The 20,326-nt window shown below is 38.0% G+C and overlaps 1 protein-coding gene across 1 annotated transcript in view; it reads right to left on the bottom strand.

Annotated features, from left to right (window-relative positions):
• The window catches only part of PRKAA2 (protein kinase AMP-activated catalytic subunit alpha 2), a 57,388-nt gene that overhangs the window by 28,220 nt on the left and 8,842 nt on the right, over positions 1–20,326 (bottom strand). Inside the window, exon 2 of the mRNA XM_037148516.2 lies at positions 6,303–6,444. Within this exon, the coding sequence (XP_037004411.1) occupies positions 6,303–6,444 (142 nt within the window). The remainder of the gene's footprint in view (positions 1–6,302; positions 6,445–20,326) is intronic.

Genomic DNA, 20,326 nt, shown 5'->3' with positions numbered 1-20,326 from the left:
AAAACAAAGAAACAAAAGAAAATAGTAACTGCTCCTAAAGAATTCAGCCTTATGGGAGATACGAACAAGAAAATAAGACGTTACAACATAATTACGTCAAGGGCTTTGGAAAAGCTGAATGCCGAGTGCTGCAGGAGCAGAGAGGCTGAAACCTAACGTAGTCTTAAGGAATAAAGTCGGTTTCTAGAGATACCTGTATTTAAAAGCTGAGATCTCAATGACAAGTTGGAATTGGAAGCCTAGGGGATGGGCGATGTGGGTAAAGTTTTCTAAGTACAGGTAACAGCTGAACTGTAATAAGCAAGAGAAGATGGTGATCTTACAGTGAGAGAAGAAATGAACGCATTCACAGGACACTGGGGCAAAAGAGCTGGTGGAACTTAAAGATTAAGGGATGAGGGAAAATAAAAATGATGGCTAACTTTAGGCTCAGATTGTGAGAAAGGTATCTTCATTCATTTAAAAACAACAATAAAAACAGAAAGAGGAGTAAGGGATTAAGTCTGAGAGAGAAAGAAAAGTTCGACTTAGTTTTAGATGACTCTGTGACTGCAGAACGAACAGTGTGAACCCAATAAACAGTGTGATAAGTGTGTTCAGGATTCAGAAGAAATGACGGTGCAGAAACACAGATCTGGAAATCCTTAGCATACAGATGACAAATGACACTCAGAAAATTATAATACATCAGAAGCTGAAATACTTACATCAATATTTAATGGCCAGGCAGATATAAAGAAGGGCCCGTAAAAGAAAGCCTTAAGAGGCAAAATTAAAAGAAAAAAAAACCCAGAAAACTGTAATGTCAAAGAGACCTGGAACTACAACAGTTCAAGGTGGTGGTGGTGGAGCAATGTTAAAAAACTGTCTATAGGTTGAGTAAGATAACAACTAAAGAAAGCAGACAGGGAAAAGCATCACTACCAAATTAGAAAGTACTGATCTTTTGATCAGTTAAAATAAAGTTTTCCTAAGAACTACTGGGGAAATAAAGACAAGGATACATATTAATGCAACAAATTTTAGTTCATGAAAAAATCTGGAGTTTCCTTTCAATCCTGCTTACACCTCTTCATTTCCTCCTAGTGGGGTGCCCCCCTCAATTTGAGTTAATAAATAAACCGTGAAATAAATATCCCTCATTCTTGGTATTCAGTTTTGAAACTTTCTTGCGAATCCTAGAGGCCCACTCTGTAACAAGGAAACTGCTCTTGGCAGCTGGTCCAAGACTGCAGGAAACGAACAAAACTACTAAAAGGATCAGGTCTCTCTGTTTGTTTAAATCACTAACATTATGAGAAACTATGTCACTAACCTTGCTCTGTATCAAGAATACATGAAAGTGCTCTATTTTTTTTTTAAATTCAGATCCACAATTAAAGAGGAAATGTAGCTGAATGGATTAATCCCAAGGTGGGATTTAAACATCAAATTTACCTCTGCCAATTACTTTTTGACCAACCCTGAGAATGTTCTATAACCCATGCAACAAAACAAAATAGCAAATAATTAAATAATTCTAAACCAGAACGAGACAGTCAAACCAAAATTAAACAATTGTAAATAATTATAAAAACTGAGGCAAAAAAACACTGGTCCGTATGTCATAAAAAAATAAATCCTCAGGACAACTGCAACTGCTTACTGACAAAGTCTGATTTGTGTTTGTAAGAACAGGACAGAAACAAGGATTCGTGCTCTAAATGGGCAAAATTTGCTTGGAATCTTTCGAGGCTGGCATTCTCAGTGATGAGGTCAAGAAACAAGATAAAAACATATTTCTCTCCCTTCTCCACTCTCTTTGGCATGTGATACTTTTAGTCTGGCTTCCTGGCTTTCTCCTCTTACAGGAAGTAGCCACTCTAAGGAAGAGCAAAAAGACACAGCTTAGAAGTCACTCAGTAACTAAAATGAAGTCACTAATAACATGGAGTCAAAAGCACATATGAACTATTTCATAAAAGCACTCAGAGTCATGCAAGAGAATTAGAATCAGCTCATAAGTGGCCAATTGCTGCTTTGGGCCAATGCATATCAAACACTAGGCATTATACCACTGCAAACACTTAAAGAAGTGAGGAATAACACCATGAGGTGTCCCCATTTTAAAGTTAAGGAAACAAAGAACAGGAGAGGTGAGTGGCTGAAGCTCATAGCTTATATTTTAGCTCTTATGATAATCTTAAAAATCCTGTATATACACAGTCTGGATCTGGAACATAGGTCCTAGATGATAACCTTACAACCAAGTAGTGCCATGCGGTTTCTGGAGCCCCATTTCTTATCTATGAATATGACTGAGTGCACGGCAACGGAAGATCAAATAACACTGAAGCTTACGGTTAGAATGAGGTTTCCATGGAAGTAGTTGAGAACTTCGTCATCACAGGTTACCCAATGACACGCCAAACCCAAGAAAAGCTTTCTCTATACAGTCAGGAGCATATTCATATGCTGTTGGTAAGATGCACTGAAGGGACCGCATCACTGAACATATAAATTTGCAAGAGTTCACTAGCAATAAATATAACCAGTGATAGTAAAGACTAAATGCATGTTCCAAATCTTAGCAATAATAGGGTCAACCCCACTGATTGAAGGATTTCAAGAATGCTACTTTATTAGTTTCCTAATGTTTCCATCTTTACACTTAGTAACTGTAAATAACAAAAATGTATTTTCTTATACATTCAGAGGTTAGAAGTCTGATACGTGTCTCAAGGCTAAAATCAGGGTGTCAGGAGGGCTGCACCGCCTTCTTTGTATTCTCCAACTCTTAGAGACCACCTGCACTCCTGTCTCACCCCTGTCTCCAAAGGCAAAATCCTCTCACATCTTATCCCTCTGACCTTGCTTCCACCTAAAATCTCTGACTCTTTTGACTCCCTCTCTTACTTTGAAGGAGCATTTGATTCCATTAATTAGCAACCTTAAATCTGTGACTAAAAAGGGGTTCTATGGAAAGTAACCTCATCAGGTGACCTGATCATAAACTCCTAACTGGGCAGATCACAGTGGGCAGCCATGCCCCAGGCATATAACTTCTTTAGCAAAAGGCTTATTTCTGCCTTAAGCAAGCCTTATGCACATTTAGGGCTACACACCTTTGAAATACTCCTTCTCAGACCTCTCCTTCTAAAGAATAACCTCTCTCCAGAGAACACAGATTCTTTACTATAATCTAGTCCCCGCCTTGCTTTCTCCACCTTCACGTAATCTTCCTTATTTAACCTAATCTTCTTAACCCTTCTTAATCTCAAATGCATGAAAGAAACAGCAAACTTATTGTCTGAAGCATTTCTCTCACCCTGTTGAGATCTTGCTTCTAGGAGTATCCTCTGACTCAAATTTTTATAAAAATTTTCTACTGGTGTAGACATTCTTACACTGATAAATCTGTAACTTGATGTTCCTTTGTCATGTAATGTGGCATATTCACAGGTTCTGGGATTAGGACATCTTGGGGGCCATTATTCACCTACTACAGCTACTACGCTAGCCTTGCTTTGAGGTAGAAACCGTGTAATTACAGGGTTATCGAGATGTTCCCCGTTAACACTGACATCAAAGACTGCACAGTAACAATGTTAAAAGTACACATAATTTCTGATTATAATGAACTAAGAAACAAAGCCTTTAAGATATTAAAACTGCTTTGTTTTTAGGAGTACACTTATATAAACAGGCTTTCTCTGCCGTATTATTTAAAACAAAATAAAAATAGAGTATTGGACCTCCTTCTACTAGTTCTACTATTTAACTAACAGTGATCTGGTTTTGTAAAACACCATTATTTGCCACATTACACTATAGACACTACTTTGAATTTCAGTCTTCATTGTTTTAGTTGTATCTAAATTGTGAATTTATTTTGGTTTCATAACTGTGTCAAAGCTATAAGAATATGGCATTTATATTGAGTGCTTGTTTCTATATACTAAAGTAACAGTTTAATAACAGGGATACATTCTGAAAAGGTTATCATTAGGCTACTTTGTCCTTGTGCAGTATCATACTGTGCACTCAGAAAAACCCGGCTGGTACTGCCGACTGCACCCAGGCTGTATGTTACAGCCTACTGCTCCGAGGCCACAAAGCTGTACAGCACGTTACAGTACTGAACACTATAGCCAACTGTAACACAATCCGTATTTGTGTATCTAAACAGAAAAGGTAGAGTAAAAATATGTTATAAAAATGGTACACCTGTATCGGACACTTCTTATCGTGAATGGAGCTTGTAGGGCTGAAAGTTGCCTGGGTGAGTCAGTGAGTATGTGCCGCATGAGTGTGAAGGCCTAGGACAGTACTGTACACTACAGTACACTACTGTAGACTTTACACACTCAGTCCCACAGTCTGCCCCCTTGCTCCCTTCCAACAGAGTCGACAATAGAACATCAAAGCTGTTCACACTGCTTCAGGAACAGGGATGTGGGATGGAGTAGTTGGAGATACCAAGGAGAAACTAGCTGGGTGAGGCACAGATCACCGTAACAATGACTGTAAGGAGGAAGTGAAAGATGGCCTGAGGACCAGTAGGAATTAGAAATCAAATGAAGGGACTGACCTGGCAATGTGATTTTGGCTAACACATGTTGGAACAGTGGTCCGATAAAGAAATTTTGTAGTATTCAATTAAAAAAAAAAAAAGAGGGAGTTTAACATGAAGAAGATACAGAACTGAGAACTCAGTATTTTAACTTTGGAAATTTGTTTTTTGTGCCATTGACCCTACAAGGCACAAAGGCCTGACACTGAATTAATGGAAGAAATAGAACTTACCTGTGCTTTACATCATTACAACCTGAAAATATTTCCAAACTACGGGGACAGGCTGGCTCCACAGGCCTGAAGAAAGCTTTTACTAAAGAGGCAGTGGCGCCTGATACTTGTTAAGGCAGCTCCTGCGACCTGTGTCATTGTACAGAATCTGAGGTCCTGCACGAGCAATCCTCAACAGTGTGCTCTGAAGACCATCAGGCTAGACCTGGAAAGGCCATAGCACCCTCTGAATATGGGCTGTTGAGGGGAGCAGGCTCCTCTGTGCTGAAAGGTCACTGACTGACTGACTGGGACGTAATGTGTGCACTCAAATCGAGGTGCCGTGAGTGAGAAGGAATCCACTGCCAATCCCCACAGATATTACTCCCATCAGAGAAAACAAAATTCCTCCTGAACAACATAGCTTCCGTTTCTGACAGGAAATCTGGCTCCATTATAATCTTATGAGACCAACATAGTATACATGTTCCATTGGTCAAAACAGGGAGCACAACATTATTTTTCCTTTAAAAGAGACTTATATAACTTGAATTTTGTGAAGGCTGGAGTACAGGAGTAGATATTAACAGCATGGAACTTGGAATCAGGTATGAACCCAACTACCAGCTCTTCAACTTACTATACTAGCATTTGACCTTGGACAGTTGCTGATTCTCTTATGTAATATCCTTACTTACAAAATGAAGGTAATAATATGTAATAATACCTACAGGCTTATTGTGAAGATGAAATGAAATTTTATATGTAAAATGCTCAATATAGTTTATAGCCAGGATCAGGTACTTAATAAGTAACATTAATACTTATGCTATAAAATTGTATCTAAACTTTAAGACAAGAAACAAAGGTAGTTACCAGTATTTGGCATATCATATTTTCTCAGTAAATATTAAACTACAACTTCTAATGACTTAAAGGAATAATGTTGTATATTTAATGTCTGAAATTTTTATGGGTCTAGCTGATTTTAAATTATCTTTCAATTTTATTAGTTAGCTCATTTATTAAGCTCTAATATTTACTTATCTTTTAAATTTGTAACTTGTCTTATCCCCCAAAAATTCATTTGCCTTCCAAAGATCTTTATTATCAGTGATTAAAGAAACACTGCAGTTTTGCAAATAACATATTTTTGTAGATAATCTTTAAGTTACTTTTTACCTTTCCCAAACAGAAAATACCTTGGTATGTCAACAAAAATTATCAAAAAACATTACAAAATGAATCAGGGACTATTGAAGCCCTAAAAGAACTTCGAAGTGAGTATCAGAAGAAAGAGTCAACTTCCACAGCTGCACTCATCACTTGAAAACAGCACCAGTTTTGAAACAGTAACTTTAATTCTACACCAAAAGCATGCAGGAAAAAAATTGAAAGAAGTTGCATAAATGAACCCATGCTCAATATAAATATGAAAAAAGTATTTTATAAAAGGTTAAAGATAAATTATTTGTAAATTCATAAATAGTATCTCAAGACAGTTTTTCTTTTGTTTTATCAGGTACAAAAATACTTACAGTTTGATAATATGAGGATGACGAAAGAGTTTTAGATTTTGAATTTCCCGCTTTATTTTTCCAACAACATCTAAACTGCGAATCTTCTGTCTATTTAAGATTTTAACAGCCACTTTATGGCCTGTCAACTGATGTTCACCAACTAAAAAAAGAAAGAGGAAAAAACTGCTGTCACAGCAACACAGTCATTTATTCATACTTCCTTCCCCTGTAACACCAAGTTCCACTACTCACATACAGTGATCCCTCACCTATCGCAGGAGTTACGTTCCAGAGACCCCCGCGATAGGTGAAAATCCGCAAAGTAGCGGCGTTATATTTATTCTATTATTTATATGTATTTTAAGGCTTTATAAACCCTTCCCACACTCCTATAAACCTTTCCCGCACTCTTATAAACACGTCATATGCTCTTAAACCTACGTAATTTTAACAACATATGAGATTCTATACGGGTGCTCCACCAGTGAAGGGCACAGTCACCCCTTGCTGTATCGCGGTTCACTTAGTGCGGCTTCACTGTATTGGGGCGAAGTGAAGCCGCACTAAGTGAACCGCGATACAGCGAGGGATGACCGCACACCAATTCTGCATCATTTATGTTACAGAGCTGAAGTTACCTCCCTTCACTCCATCTCTTCTTCTACTGTAGTACGAGCTCCTTGGAGACAGAAACTGTACCTTTGTTTCCTCACTGTCTAGCACTGAGATGTTCACAGGAGTTGTGAAAAAGATTACTAAATTCTGTATTCCTAAATAAAAATATAAGCACATATGGACAGCCTTGGACAGAAGACAATTTACAATGTTCTGTTAATCTCTTTATTTCTCTTCTTCTGGTGAATGCCAGTGATTGTATTATAGAAGAATATATGATTTCTGTAAACCTAAAAACTGGTAACTAGTTTCATCACTATTTCCTCAGGAAATTTACATATAATCTGTTTTTTGGCCTTTTCCATAAAGCCTTCCCCTATTGGAAGAAATCCAACCCTTGTTTTACCCCTTCCCTGTTGGACTCTCTACTCCTTTCAAACCCTCACAGTATACTTATAAAGCTCACGTATCATCGTTTTTAGGCTATTATAAATATGTCTTTAATTTCTTTTTTCTTTTAATGATTCTAGAGAGAGGGGAAGGGAAGGCAAAAGACAGGGAGAAAAACATTGGTGTGAGAGAGAAACATGGGTTGGTTGCCTTTCCTGAACACACCCTGACTGAGGACCAAACCCACAACCCTGGAATGTGCTCTGACTGAGAACTGAACCCATGACCTTTTGTTTTGCAGGACAATGTCTAACCAACAGAGCCACACTGGCCAGCACTAAATATTTGTGTTTTTGACAAATCATTATTCTAAGTGCTAAATGCCCTGCTCTCTCAACCCCATAACTCTACACCATTATCCTTGATTGTACAGATGAGAACCCTGAGGCACAGAGAAGTTAAATACAAACCCGTCCAAGCTGACACAGGAAGTGGTCGCACTACAGGTGACCTCCAATGGCCTGGCTTCAGTTCACATGTTGTAGCATGTTTAACCACAACATAATGATGCCCCAGTCAGAGCAATCCAAGTACGAAATGGGCTAACCTAAGAAGAACTGAGTTTCTTCTGACACTGGAGATTATTTTGATGTGTATAACTTTTCAAATAACAAATTATAATCTCAAAATCATTCATAAAGATAGAAACTTACTTTCCCTACATATAAAACAAAATGGAAAAAGCCAAGTTCAAGCAATCTCATTTACCAATGTTACAAAACATGTTTCCAGGATGCTAGAAAACCACTGCTGATTTCAGGGACTTTCTACTCAAATAAGGTAACCTGAATGGTTTGCCGATGCCTGGGTTGTTTACTACTAACCTCTGGGAATTCTGTAATACTCATCCATTTGCCTGGGTGGCCTAACAAGTACGTCTCTCCCCTGAAATCCCCGACAGCATCAATAAAAGTAACCAGTGCTGCAATTTCCTCATCTATAACAGGGAAAAAAGAGTTTAGTTCTTCCACTCCCAGTAAAGAATTAAAATTACTGCATACTGAGAATATACAGAGTCTGGCAGAAGTCACCCGCCTGAGTGACAGTGTGGTTGGCAGGATGATATTATGGGTGTAATAATTTATGGTTTTAATTTGAACAGTGCACCCGAAATGTCACATAGTGTGCCTTGAGTGTGATATTGTTATGTTACAGAATTACATGCTTATAATTTTTAGTAAAGATTTTTTAATAAAAAGGGAGCATTATTTGTGCCCGGCTCTGTATGTCATCCTTCCAGATCAAAGAAGACCAAGCACGCCAACAGCCAAACAGACAGGTGTGTGTTTGGTTTTTACCGCCATCCAAGGACATGATTTGAGAGAGAGAGAGAGAAAACACCGATGTGAGAGAAATATCAGTTGGTTGCCTCCCGTACACACCCCAACCAGGGACCGAATCCCAACCTAAGTATGTGCCCTAACAAGGAATGACACCCACAACCTTCTGCTGTACAGTGGGGAAGGGGGAGGGGGAGGGGACTGGGGAGGGGGAGGGGGAGGGGGAAGGAGAGGCGGAGGGGATGCCCAGCCAACCGAGCCTCCTGGCCAGGGCGAGTGTTTCCTTTCTAAGGACATATGTACCAAAAGGTGACTGATTTCACTCAGAAAATAATATAATGATAAAGTATGATAAAGTACTATAAAGTATTACTTTGCCAACAAATTTGATAAAGCTGCAGGATATAAAAATCAATATACAAAAACCAGTTGAATTCCTTTCTGTATGCTAACAAAACTATCAGAAACAGAAATTAAGAAAATAATCCCCACTACAATTGCATAAAAAAAAATACTTAGAAATAAATTTAACCAAGGAAGTGAAAAATCTATACCATAAAAATTATAAAACAGGGGGAAAATGGAGACAACTGCGCTTGAACAATGAACGAATGAATGAATGAATGAATGAATGAAGGAAGGAAGGAATGAAGGAATGAAGGAGAGAGGGAGGGAGGCTATAAAACACTGATGAAAGAAATTAAAGATGACAAATAAAGGAAAGATATGCTGTGGCCATTGACTGGAAGAACTAACATTGTGAAAATGTTCATGCTACCCAAAGCAACCTACATATGTAATACAATCCCTATCAAAATTCCAGCCCTGGCTGGTGTGGCTCACTAGACTGAGCACTGGCTTGCAAACCACGGCGTCACTAGTTCAATTCCCAGTCACGGCACCTGCTTGGGTTGCAGGTCAGGTCCCCAGTACCAGGCGTGTGAGAGGCAACAACACATTGATGTTTCTCTCCCTCTTTTTCTCCCTCTTTCTGTCTAAAAATAAAATAAATAAAATCTTTAAAAAACCCCTCCAATCTCATTTTTTACAGAAATAGGAAAAAACAATCCTGAAACCTGGATGGAGCCACACAAGATCCTGAACAGACAAAGCAATCTTTTGAAAGAAGAACAAAGGTGGAGGCATATTTCCTGGCTTCAAACAGTATTACAAAGATATAGTAATCAAAACAGCATGGCACTGACATGAAAACAGTCACATAGGTCAATGGAATAGAAAGCCCAGAGATAAACCCATGTATATATAGTCATTTAATTTACAACATAGTAGTCAAGAATATTCAATTGAGAAAGGACAGTCTCTTCAATAAATGGTGGTGGACAAACTTTGAGCTACATACAAAAGCATGAAATTAAACCCTCATCTTACATGTTACATAAAAATCAACTCAAAATGGATTAAAAACTTAAAATGTAAGACCTGAAACCATAGAGGTTACAGAAGAAAACAGAGGAGATCAGCTCCTTCACACTGGTCTTGGCAATAATTTTTTTTTTTAATTTGACAACAAAAGCAAAGGCAACAAAAGCGAAAATAAACTAGTGGGACTAAATCAAATGAACAAACCACACAGCAAATGAAACCATTTAACACAATAAAAAGACAACCTACCTACTAAAGGGGAGAAAATATCTGCAAATCATATATCTGATAAGGGGCTAATATCCAAAATATATAATGAATTTACACACATCAACAGCAAAACAAACAAACAAAAACTTCTAATAAAACATGGGCAAAAAAACCCCTTCTAATAAAAAATGCTCTGAATAAACATTTTTTTAAAGAAGTCATACAAATGGCCAACATGTACAACTAACTATCATGGAAATGCAAATCAAAACCACAATGAGATACCACCTGTCAGAATGGCTCCCTAAAAAACAAAACAAAAACAAACAAGAAATAAGTGTCGGAAAGGATGTGGGGAAAAGGGAACCCTCATGCGCCACTGGTAGGAACGTAAATTAGTGCAGCCACTGTGGAAAAGAGTATGGAGGTTCCTTAACAAAATATTAACAGATCTCACATATGATCCAGCAATCCCACTTGCAGACAGCTACTGAAAGGACATGCAAACAGGACATTTAAAAAAAAGTGTCGACACTCCATATTCACTGCAGCATCCTTCACAATAGCCCAGATGTGGAAACTAAGTGCCCATCAACAAATGAATAAATAAAGAAGATGCGGTACATACATATACAATAGACTATTCAGTCATAAGAAGGAAGGAAATCCTGTCTGCAACAATATGGATGGACCTTGAGGGCATTATACCAAGTGAAATAAGCCAGACAGAGAAAAGACAAATACTGTATGTTACAAATGTGTATATAAATCTGGAATCTTAAAAAAACCGTCAAATCTTCATAGAAACAAAATCAAGTGGTTGGCAGGGGCTGTGTGTGCAATGGGGAACATAGGGAGAGGTTGGGAAAAAGGCATAAACTTTCAGCTGTAGGATAAATAAGACCTGAGGATCTAATGTAAAACATGGTGACTACAGTTGATAACACTTTATTGTATAGTAATTAAAATTTGATTCTGCTCTTCAGCAGAAAATATTCTTACAAAATATGTGAAATGATGGATGTGTTAATTAACTAGTGGAAAGGATCTTTTCACCATATTTATCTCCATCACATAATCATGATATATACTTTAAATATAATTTTGTCAATTATACCTCAATAAAGCTAAAATTTAATTAAATTAAAAAATTTAAAAGTATTACCGTGTCTATGGTATCTGAGGAAATATGTGACTCATTTATCTTTATACCTAAAGAAATTTTTCCACATGAAACAATGGCAATTACATTATCCCTTGAAAGAGTTAAGCACTGATAACTAACTGTGCATCCGATGTCAAGAATCAAATGGATTAAGAATACCACCTCATTTTGCTGAACTATATTAGCCTCTACTGCTTAATAATTTCTAAAATGAATTAGCACTTAGTTATAATTAAATACGAATTGTTGTCTCACAGTCGCATTCCACCTGATACCCAAAGGATGTTCCTAAAATCATGTAATATAAACAGATTTAAAATTGAGAATTTCTTCCATGTGTGTTGTAGCCATTAACTTTTCAAGGAAATTAAGTGAAAGAAAAGGCTTTCATTCACCAAAGCTTTATTCCTACTTACTTATTCAATCTAAAAACATTTTACTGAGTATCTTCAACACACTAGGACTACGTTGATCAAAGACATCATGAAAAAAAAAAAGATTTACTAGATCTCTATTTAGTGGAGGGGAAAACATCAGCAATAAGCAGCTGCAATAAGTTTTATTATGGTACGAAACCTGTCTGAAGACTGTTAGGACCACCTTATCTGTGAAAGGAGAACACAGATGAAAATGAACATTAAGAAACGCCAAGGATGGCCAAATCTGCCATGATTTATTATGTATATAAGTTAACATTCCGATCAGTACCTACTCTCGCAGGAGCACCCAGGAACCTTCCTCCCTGGAACAACTGCCTCACGAACGCCTGCTGCAGTAAGAGCCGTGCTAAGCAACTGGGATTAAGTGAGCAAAGTAGTCCTGTCACACTGCTGGTGTCCCAGTATCTATTTCACTCTTCTTTCCAGACATAAAACTCCCAAATTACACCTGAGCCCATCTATCCAGAGTAAAGGCTGTATCCTAGAATCACCTATAACTACAGGTGGCCATGTGACTTTGCTGTGGCCAATGACACGTAAGCAGAAATGTCCTTGGCAGCTTCTTCTTCATCCTTTCTTCCATCCCGAACCCTGGAATTCCAAAGCCACCATTTTGCACCGTGAGGACAGAATTAAAAAGGTGGGAACAAAAGGAGAAAGAAGTCCATGCTTCCGACACCATCAGGCATGACAACAGTCTGAACTACCTGTTCGGATCATTGTAAAGCAGCAAAATATTATTTTGTTTAAGCCAGTCTTATTTTGAAAATGTTTGTCACTCACTGCTAAGTCTAAATAATACACTATTCAGAGTACTTTGAATCTCAAAAGGCTTGAACGTCTTAAAATCTACAATTTTGCTGAACTACCATCCATGCATTAATGAAAATAAATTATAATTTACAGCCCATACAATTTCTTGGACTAAAGATTCTACAAACTTATCATCCACTAATGGTTCATCTTGTTTTTCCTAAATTATAGACAAATTACAAACAGTACTCTAAATCTATGGACTTTTATGGAAAAAAATCCACACTTACTCATTCTATGTGTTTTAGAATTTTACATTTGATAAGGTAAAGAGCTGTCATACAGAAGAAAGAATGAAACTGCTTTATACTGTTCTACAGGTAGAACTGGGAATAACAGAAATCCAACTGAGTCGATTGCCCTATGAAGCCTGTAGTTACCTCCTTTTTCACCACTACAGCCGAGACTGAAAATTTCCTTTCTAGGGTAACCGCTGTCCTTCAGTACACTTTTTCCACAGGATGTGTAATGCTAACATTTACTTGATTCTCAGTTCACCTCTCAATACTAGATGGTAGAGGGCTGGAGGTCAGGTCCCTGAGGTTAAGAACTTGCCCATGGGTTTTCAGCTATGAAGTGGTAGTGCTGGGATTTAAACCCAGCACTGCGCACCACACAATATTTAAATAGCAGAAGCTCAGCCATTTGTCAGGATTACCGTAAGACAAATCCCCACATTAAGTAACAGATTGGACTAGATCAAGCCTAATTCCCTTTCCAACTCTTAAGATTTTTCTAATTCCATCCCCAAGGATCATTCCACACTGACAGGTGCAAGTCTTTTAAGCCGCTCCAGCCTCTGGATGATTTCAGTTGCCATTTTCTGGATGCTTTCCAGCTGACACATTTTTCTTGATGCACAAGAAGCAGGATTTCATGTAACTGCACTGTGTAGCTGTAAATACACAACCATTTTTTCAAAAAGATTATAATTTCTCAAATTTCCAGGAGCATTTGCGATAAAGTCTAGCCTTTTTTTTTTTTTTTTTTTTACTACAAGTACAGACCCTATATTTTTATGAACTGTAATTTGGACCACTTTTCTTCTTATATATTATTCCTTATTAACTCATATAAAATAATTCCTCATTGAAATTTAGTATGTCATATAATTTAAATTATTGTATCTAATAAAGTTAAAAAGGAACCATTAAAAAATAAAGCACTGATTATTTTAGGCCTGCAATATAATAGGTGTATTGTCCAGGCTCAAACAGATAGTTGTCAAAATACCCTCCTACTACAAGGGTCACAGACATGCTGTGTAATAAAGTGAACCACGTCAGGAAAGAGAACGCTTTAGCCCAAGAGAAAATCTGTTCAATTTCATGTGCTCCACAGGACTAGTAGTTATGCGTGGTATTTTCTCTGCCTAAACAAAGTCCATTTTGGGCACAAAATGTGTTTGTAAGCAACTTTTTTGGCAACTGAAAAGACATCTCACTGGGATATAGCATTCGCAATGCCCTGCTGCCAGGAAATCACGGACCTACATAAGGAAAATCAAGCCTACCACCACATTACCGAACATAGCTGGGAGAAGTTTCGTAAAATTTTCAGGGTACATTTGGGGTGGTATGGCTTAAAACCTAGGTTACAAAAATGTACACTAAACTGCTCAGGAAGTTTTCCATGTGAAACGACAGGGAGATGGGCCTCATCCTTCAGAGTTGCAACACCCTTTAGTTTGTCACCCAGACGTTTCTCGAAACCATGCACAAACTTCAGTAACAAGCTCCAGGGTCATTTGCAGTGGGGGTCATGTAAAGACAGTTAATGAGTTAATGGTTTCCCCACAAATCTAGGAAGGACAACTAGCAGGTGTATGCACATACGCTAAATATTTTATATACATTTTCACTTTAACCCTATACTAACCCTGAGAGGAAATTTTATAGATGAGGAAACAGGCTTAACATGACAAGGAAATGATGAAATCAGTATTTGCATCCAAGTCTCTCAGATTCTAAAGCCTCATTTCTTATTGATTAAATTATGCTGTATCCTATGACTTCCCAAGCAAAGATTTAACTTGTTAACATCTAAAATAACACTATAATGTTAAAAAGTTACATGATTTACTGTTGGGGGGAATGAGACTCAGAATTTCTCTTGCATGTCGAGATGCAAGAGACATAGTTCTTCCAGTTACAGTGAAATTCTTTACCACCCCAGATAAAAGGATCCTGTTATGGCTCTAACAATCTTACAATGAGACCCTGAAATTGGCCCTAGGTTTAAGGAGTGGGGGGAAAAGTTGGGGAGCAGAAATAAGAGAAGTGAGGAATGAGCACGGGTAAGTTTTAGGCCCCGGGGGAGGGCACATTTATCGGTCCTCAACCAACTCTGAATTTTATCTGCAGACTCCAGGATTAGAAACACTTTCTTTCCACTGCTAATTGCTTTTGACCAGTGACCATGCATTATAAAATACTTCAGCAGCAAAAAAATATTAGTCTTCTGCACCCCCTCCAGTTACAGATCCGAAGACTCAGGAAATGTTTAGGATGGTGTTGACAGAGGTCTGGGAGCCAGGCCAGATTACGGCACCACACAGAATGGAGGCTCACTGCTGTTGGGAAGAGGGGCCCTGTCCTCTATCTATAGAATGTTCTGCAATTAGTTGGAAAGTTGAAATAAGGAGGTACTCTGATTTATAGAATACTGGAGGCTTCATACAGTTTTATAGATTGTTTATGTATTACATAGTACATACTGAGGTACTGCCTATCTTTCCAGTATGATCTTCTGCCATTCCCTGGACTCAAATGTTTACAACTAGGTAAGTGAAACGAATCTGACATTAGTGGTTACCTTCAGTGAGGGTGGAGGATAGAAAGATAACAAAAATGAGACACAATGGGGACTTGTGGATCACTGGTCATTTTGTGAAATATGGTTACATCAGTATGTCCGATTTGTGAAATTTCAATGAGAATTTATGTCAGAAAGTCACTTAGAATGCATGTAACTGTTTGTGTATGTGGTATATTTACACATACAAAAATTGAAGAGAGTGTGCCCATTATACCCATACCAAGTCAAGGGCACCGTATGTGTCAGCGAGCGGGGCCTTGTCAGGTGTCAGTAACCTTTACTCGTTTGTATCAAGAGCTTCCAGGAAGGAGTTGGGAGAATCATCTCACTCCCGTGTTCTGACCCCTACACCACTGTCAGGCTCCTGCCAAAGGGACACAAGGCTCCTTTCTTCTGCACCCACAGTGAAACAAAACTCAGCCTCATTGCTTTTTTCCAGATTTCCTCTTCCTGAAAGTCCTTTGAATTTTAAATTTCTCTAGAGAATAGAGAAAACAACCAAAAAGACTTTATTTCTTTTGATCTGGTAATGATTAAATAAGTACTAACAGAACTCTGAGGTAAATGCTGGGTTGGCCCAAAAGTCTATTATTTTTTCCCCCACAAAATAAAAGACACATTTTTCATTTTTACCAATAACTTTATTGACTGGGATATTTTCAGTATGTCAGCTACCTCTTGCTATTTGCTTCTAGTGAGTAGAGACCAGGGTTGCTGCTAAACACCTTTCAATGCATAAGACAGCCCACAGCAACGAATCATTTGGCCAAAATGTAAATAGTACAAGAAACTTCACAAACCACTCTGACACATTCGATCAGTCACAGCACCTTCTCCATACACTGCACAAGTCTTTTTCTGTTTCAACTGTGTTTTCACCTTTCTTCAAATAGTAAAGCACAATACGTCAAATATGTTGTGTATTTTCTTTCATCTTCAATATTAAAATGGCTGCACAAAAACTCACCAATTTTGATAAGTTTTGTTTTAAATGCACACTAATATGACAGCTGTCACAATACAATCTCACAAAATTGTTTCAAATGAAGTTAAAGACAACTAAGCATTACTAGAGCCATCGTATGGAAAAAATGTTAAAGACTTTTTGGCCAACCCAACATTATTACACACAGTTTACAGATGAGGAAACTAGGCATCAGAGATCAGCAGATCAGTGATCGGGAAGATGGTGTGTGCTACTTTACCTCCTAATAACCAGACTCTCTTGATTGTAACACAATGGGAACGCTTACTTGCACGTTTATATATCCTTTTACCTCCAGCACTGGAGTTGGGAAATTAGAGCATTGCGGAGGGACGGAGTCTAGCCGTGATCGGCAAAGGAAAGGAGGACAATGGATGAGAGTAATCGTGTAAGGAAAACTGCTGTGTTCAGTTAAACCACAGGCGGGGGAGGGCTATGCCCTTTGCTCTGGATCAGATATACTAAAGTTATTCATCAAGGGCTGCCAAATGTCAAGAAAATAAAACGTGTTGAAACAGCCCCGTAACATATGTACCATGCACTCAATTTTTATTGCAAGAACTCATGTATCCTTGACTTTTTCTCCTTAGTTGCTTTTACTGCCTTTGGTGTGTGTACGCACTGGTTCAGTCATCCATTTACTCATTTAACAAATATCTGAGTGTCTACTGTGTCCTAGGCATGGCTCCAAATGCTGAACACAAATACTGTAACAATGCAACTTGACTTATGGTAGAGAGTATCAACAGTCAACAAATATGCAATGGTCACAGACGATGGCAAAAATAAAGAAAGCACAATATGTGTCACAGAGTGGAGGCAGGGAAATGGGCTATTTTACATAAACTGCTAAAGGCCTGAAGATACAAATTTTTAGCAAAGATTTTCTCTACATCTTACTTCTTGGAGAAATGATTACATGTGCTGCATTCCACTTTATTTTAAAACCTAAGTTTATGCTGGCTTTAGATATTAACTTGAAAGAATTTCTTTAAAACTAAGTTAATCAAGAATTCCATAGGAGAATCAACTTACTTTTTATATAATCGTACAAGATGAATCATTTACACAGAGACAGAACAAGTTTTCCAGTATAGAAGTAATTATTTAACACTGCTAGAGAGAGAATTAGCACTAAGGTCAAACATGAAAAATCTGAAAACATGTTCACAGATATCCTCACCCCTTCTCTCATGTCTTCCCCGCTCTGGTCCTCATGTGTCTGTTTTCTTTCTGTGCTTATCTTATTCTCCTGTACATGCTTTGTCTCCTTCAAACTCTGTTCTTTTCCTACCTCCAAACATCTTCCTTTCCATCCTCATTAACAGCCCGTAATGAATATATTTACTAAATATAATTTCATGTTCTATATAATCTTTTTTAAAGATTTTATTTATTTATTTTTAGAGAGGGGGGAAGGGAGCAGAAGAGGGGGAGAAACATCAATGTGTGGTTGCCTCTCATGCACCTCCTATTGGGGACCTGGCCCACAACCCAGGCACGTGCCCTGACTAGGCATGGAACCAGCGACCCTTTGGTTCGCAGGCTGCCTGGCACTCAATCCACGGAGCCAAACCAGCCAGGGCCATATAATTTCTCTTTAAAGGGAGACTGTGAAATGACTTTAGAACTCTTTCTAAAATGAGGAACAAACTGTTTCCTATCTGCAGGACCTTTAGATTTTCATCTTAGTGGTTACCCTAGAGATTAAAACAGGCATCCCTGACTTATTAGAATCTAATATAAATGAAAAGTTTTAACATTTCCTAGACAACGCAAGGACTTAACTCTAATTTTTCCTCTCCCATATTTTCCTATTGTATTTTATTTCTACATATATTTTAAACCTCACAAAACTATTACTTTGTATACTTAGTATTTTTCTGCCTATAGAATTCTCCTTGATATTCTTTTCACTGTTGTTCTGCTGGTGACAAATTCTCTCAACTCAGGCTTCTCTGAAAATGTGCTTTGCATTCATTTTTATAGGTTGGCAGTACACTTCTTTCACCTCTCTAAAGATAACTCCCTCACTTTCATCCTTTGTTGTTGAGAAAGTCAGCTCACTGCTGTTTGCTTGAAGACAATATCCATCTTTCATCCTCTGACTTTGGTAGGATTATCTCTTACCATTCCCTCTCATCTCTGCAGTGACAGAGGGAGTCCACCCCAGGACAGAGAAGCCTCAAGCAAACAGGACTGGCTTTGGGCAGTTTTCCAAGGGAATGCCTAGGAATGGTCTTCTTGTTCTTATTCTGCTTGGGATGCATGGAGCTACTGAATCTGTGGCTTGATGTGTTTAATCAGTTTTGGGAAATGTTCTGCCATCACCTCTTCCAATACTGATTTTGTCCCCTTCAGTCGCTCCTCCCCTTCTGGAATTGTTTAGTACCTACTCTGTATGATCACCAACGCCTTTGGTTCAAAACAACATTCACATTAACAGGACCCTATAGGTAGTAATCTACCACCAATTTTACTTAAGTCTGTAGAAGAATGTAGGAATGTAAACATACCACATCAATATGGTAGAACCAAATACGCCTCTAGCAGGAGTCCTTAAAATATCTAGCTGCTGTTTCCCAGACCCTGCATCACACAGGGCAGATTAGGTTGTGGGGCTGAAACCCACATGTGTAAATACAGTGTGTTCCGCATCCAAGTGGTAACCACATCATAAAACTGCCCACTCATGCAACTTCTACGCCCCTCACCAGGGGTGCACTGATGTGGAAGAGATATCATAAGGGAAGCTGGAGGTCTGTTTCTCTACAAATGTTTTGCTGGTAAAACAAAGCAGTATAATGTAGCCCCTTAGAGTATTAACATGTCTCTCTTTACAATCCTTCCAGTGCAGATGTAATTCACCAATCACAGGCCATTTGCACAATAAATATTGGTGTTTGGCACAGAGGAAAAAAAAAACATTTGAGAAATTAATATAAGATATACTGAGATCTTTCCACAGAAAGAGAAAACCTTAAGCCTTCACTTACCATATTTTCTGGAGTATAAGAGGCACTTCCCCCCCCAAAAAAATTTAGGAGGAATAAGGGTTGTTAATGCTGTTGTTGAGTTCTGTTTACATTTATATTGGCAAAATATTATGTTAATTTATGTTATTAAATATTTGACCGCATTTTTTGGTTCAAAAATTTTTTTCTTATTTTCCTCCTCTGAAACCTAAGTGTATCTTATGGTCTGAAAAATATGGTAACTTTCTCTCTACAGTTTCCAAAATATATATGTTCAACTTTTCACTGCATTCCCATACATCTCTCATACTTTCTTTCCATCATTTTGTCTATCTGTGGTTCAATCTGGATATTTTTAAAAATTTTCCAATTTATTGATTGGAAAGAGAGAAAGGAGATGCAGGGAGAGACAGACAGGCAGACAGACATCATTTGTTGTTCCACTTATTTATGAATTCACTGGTTGAGTCTTTTATGCTCCCTGACCAGGGATCAAACCCACAACCTTGGTGTTATCAGAACATCCCTCGAACCAACTGAGCTACCTGGCCTGGGCTTCGATCTGGATGCTTTTCTTCTAGCCTGTCTTCCAGTTCACTGATCCTTTCTTCAACAGAATATAATCTCTGTTAAACTAGCCATAGTTCTAGGTAAATTATTACATTTTTCAGTTACAGAATTTCCTCTGAACATTTTTTTATAGATTCTAGTTCTCTGCTAAATTTTTACATCTTGAATGTATTGATTCAAGTTATTTTAAACTTCGTGTCTGATAACTCTGATGTCTGAATCATCTACGAGTTTGCTTCTACTGTGTTGGTCTTGTCTACTGGAATGCTGAACACTGTGTGTGAAAAACCGTAGAGGCTCCAGCTGATTTAATTTTCCTCCAGAGAATAAATATAAGAG

Source organism: Artibeus jamaicensis, unplaced genomic scaffold (assembly GCF_021234435.1).
Source record: "Artibeus jamaicensis isolate MK-2021 breed Jamaican fruit bat unplaced genomic scaffold, CSHL_Jam_final scaffold_1019, whole genome shotgun sequence".
NCBI classification, from domain to species: Eukaryota; Metazoa; Chordata; class Mammalia; order Chiroptera; family Phyllostomidae; genus Artibeus; species Artibeus jamaicensis.
Note: the sequence above shows the minus strand (reverse complement) of the source record. Positions and strands in the feature narration are given on the sequence as shown.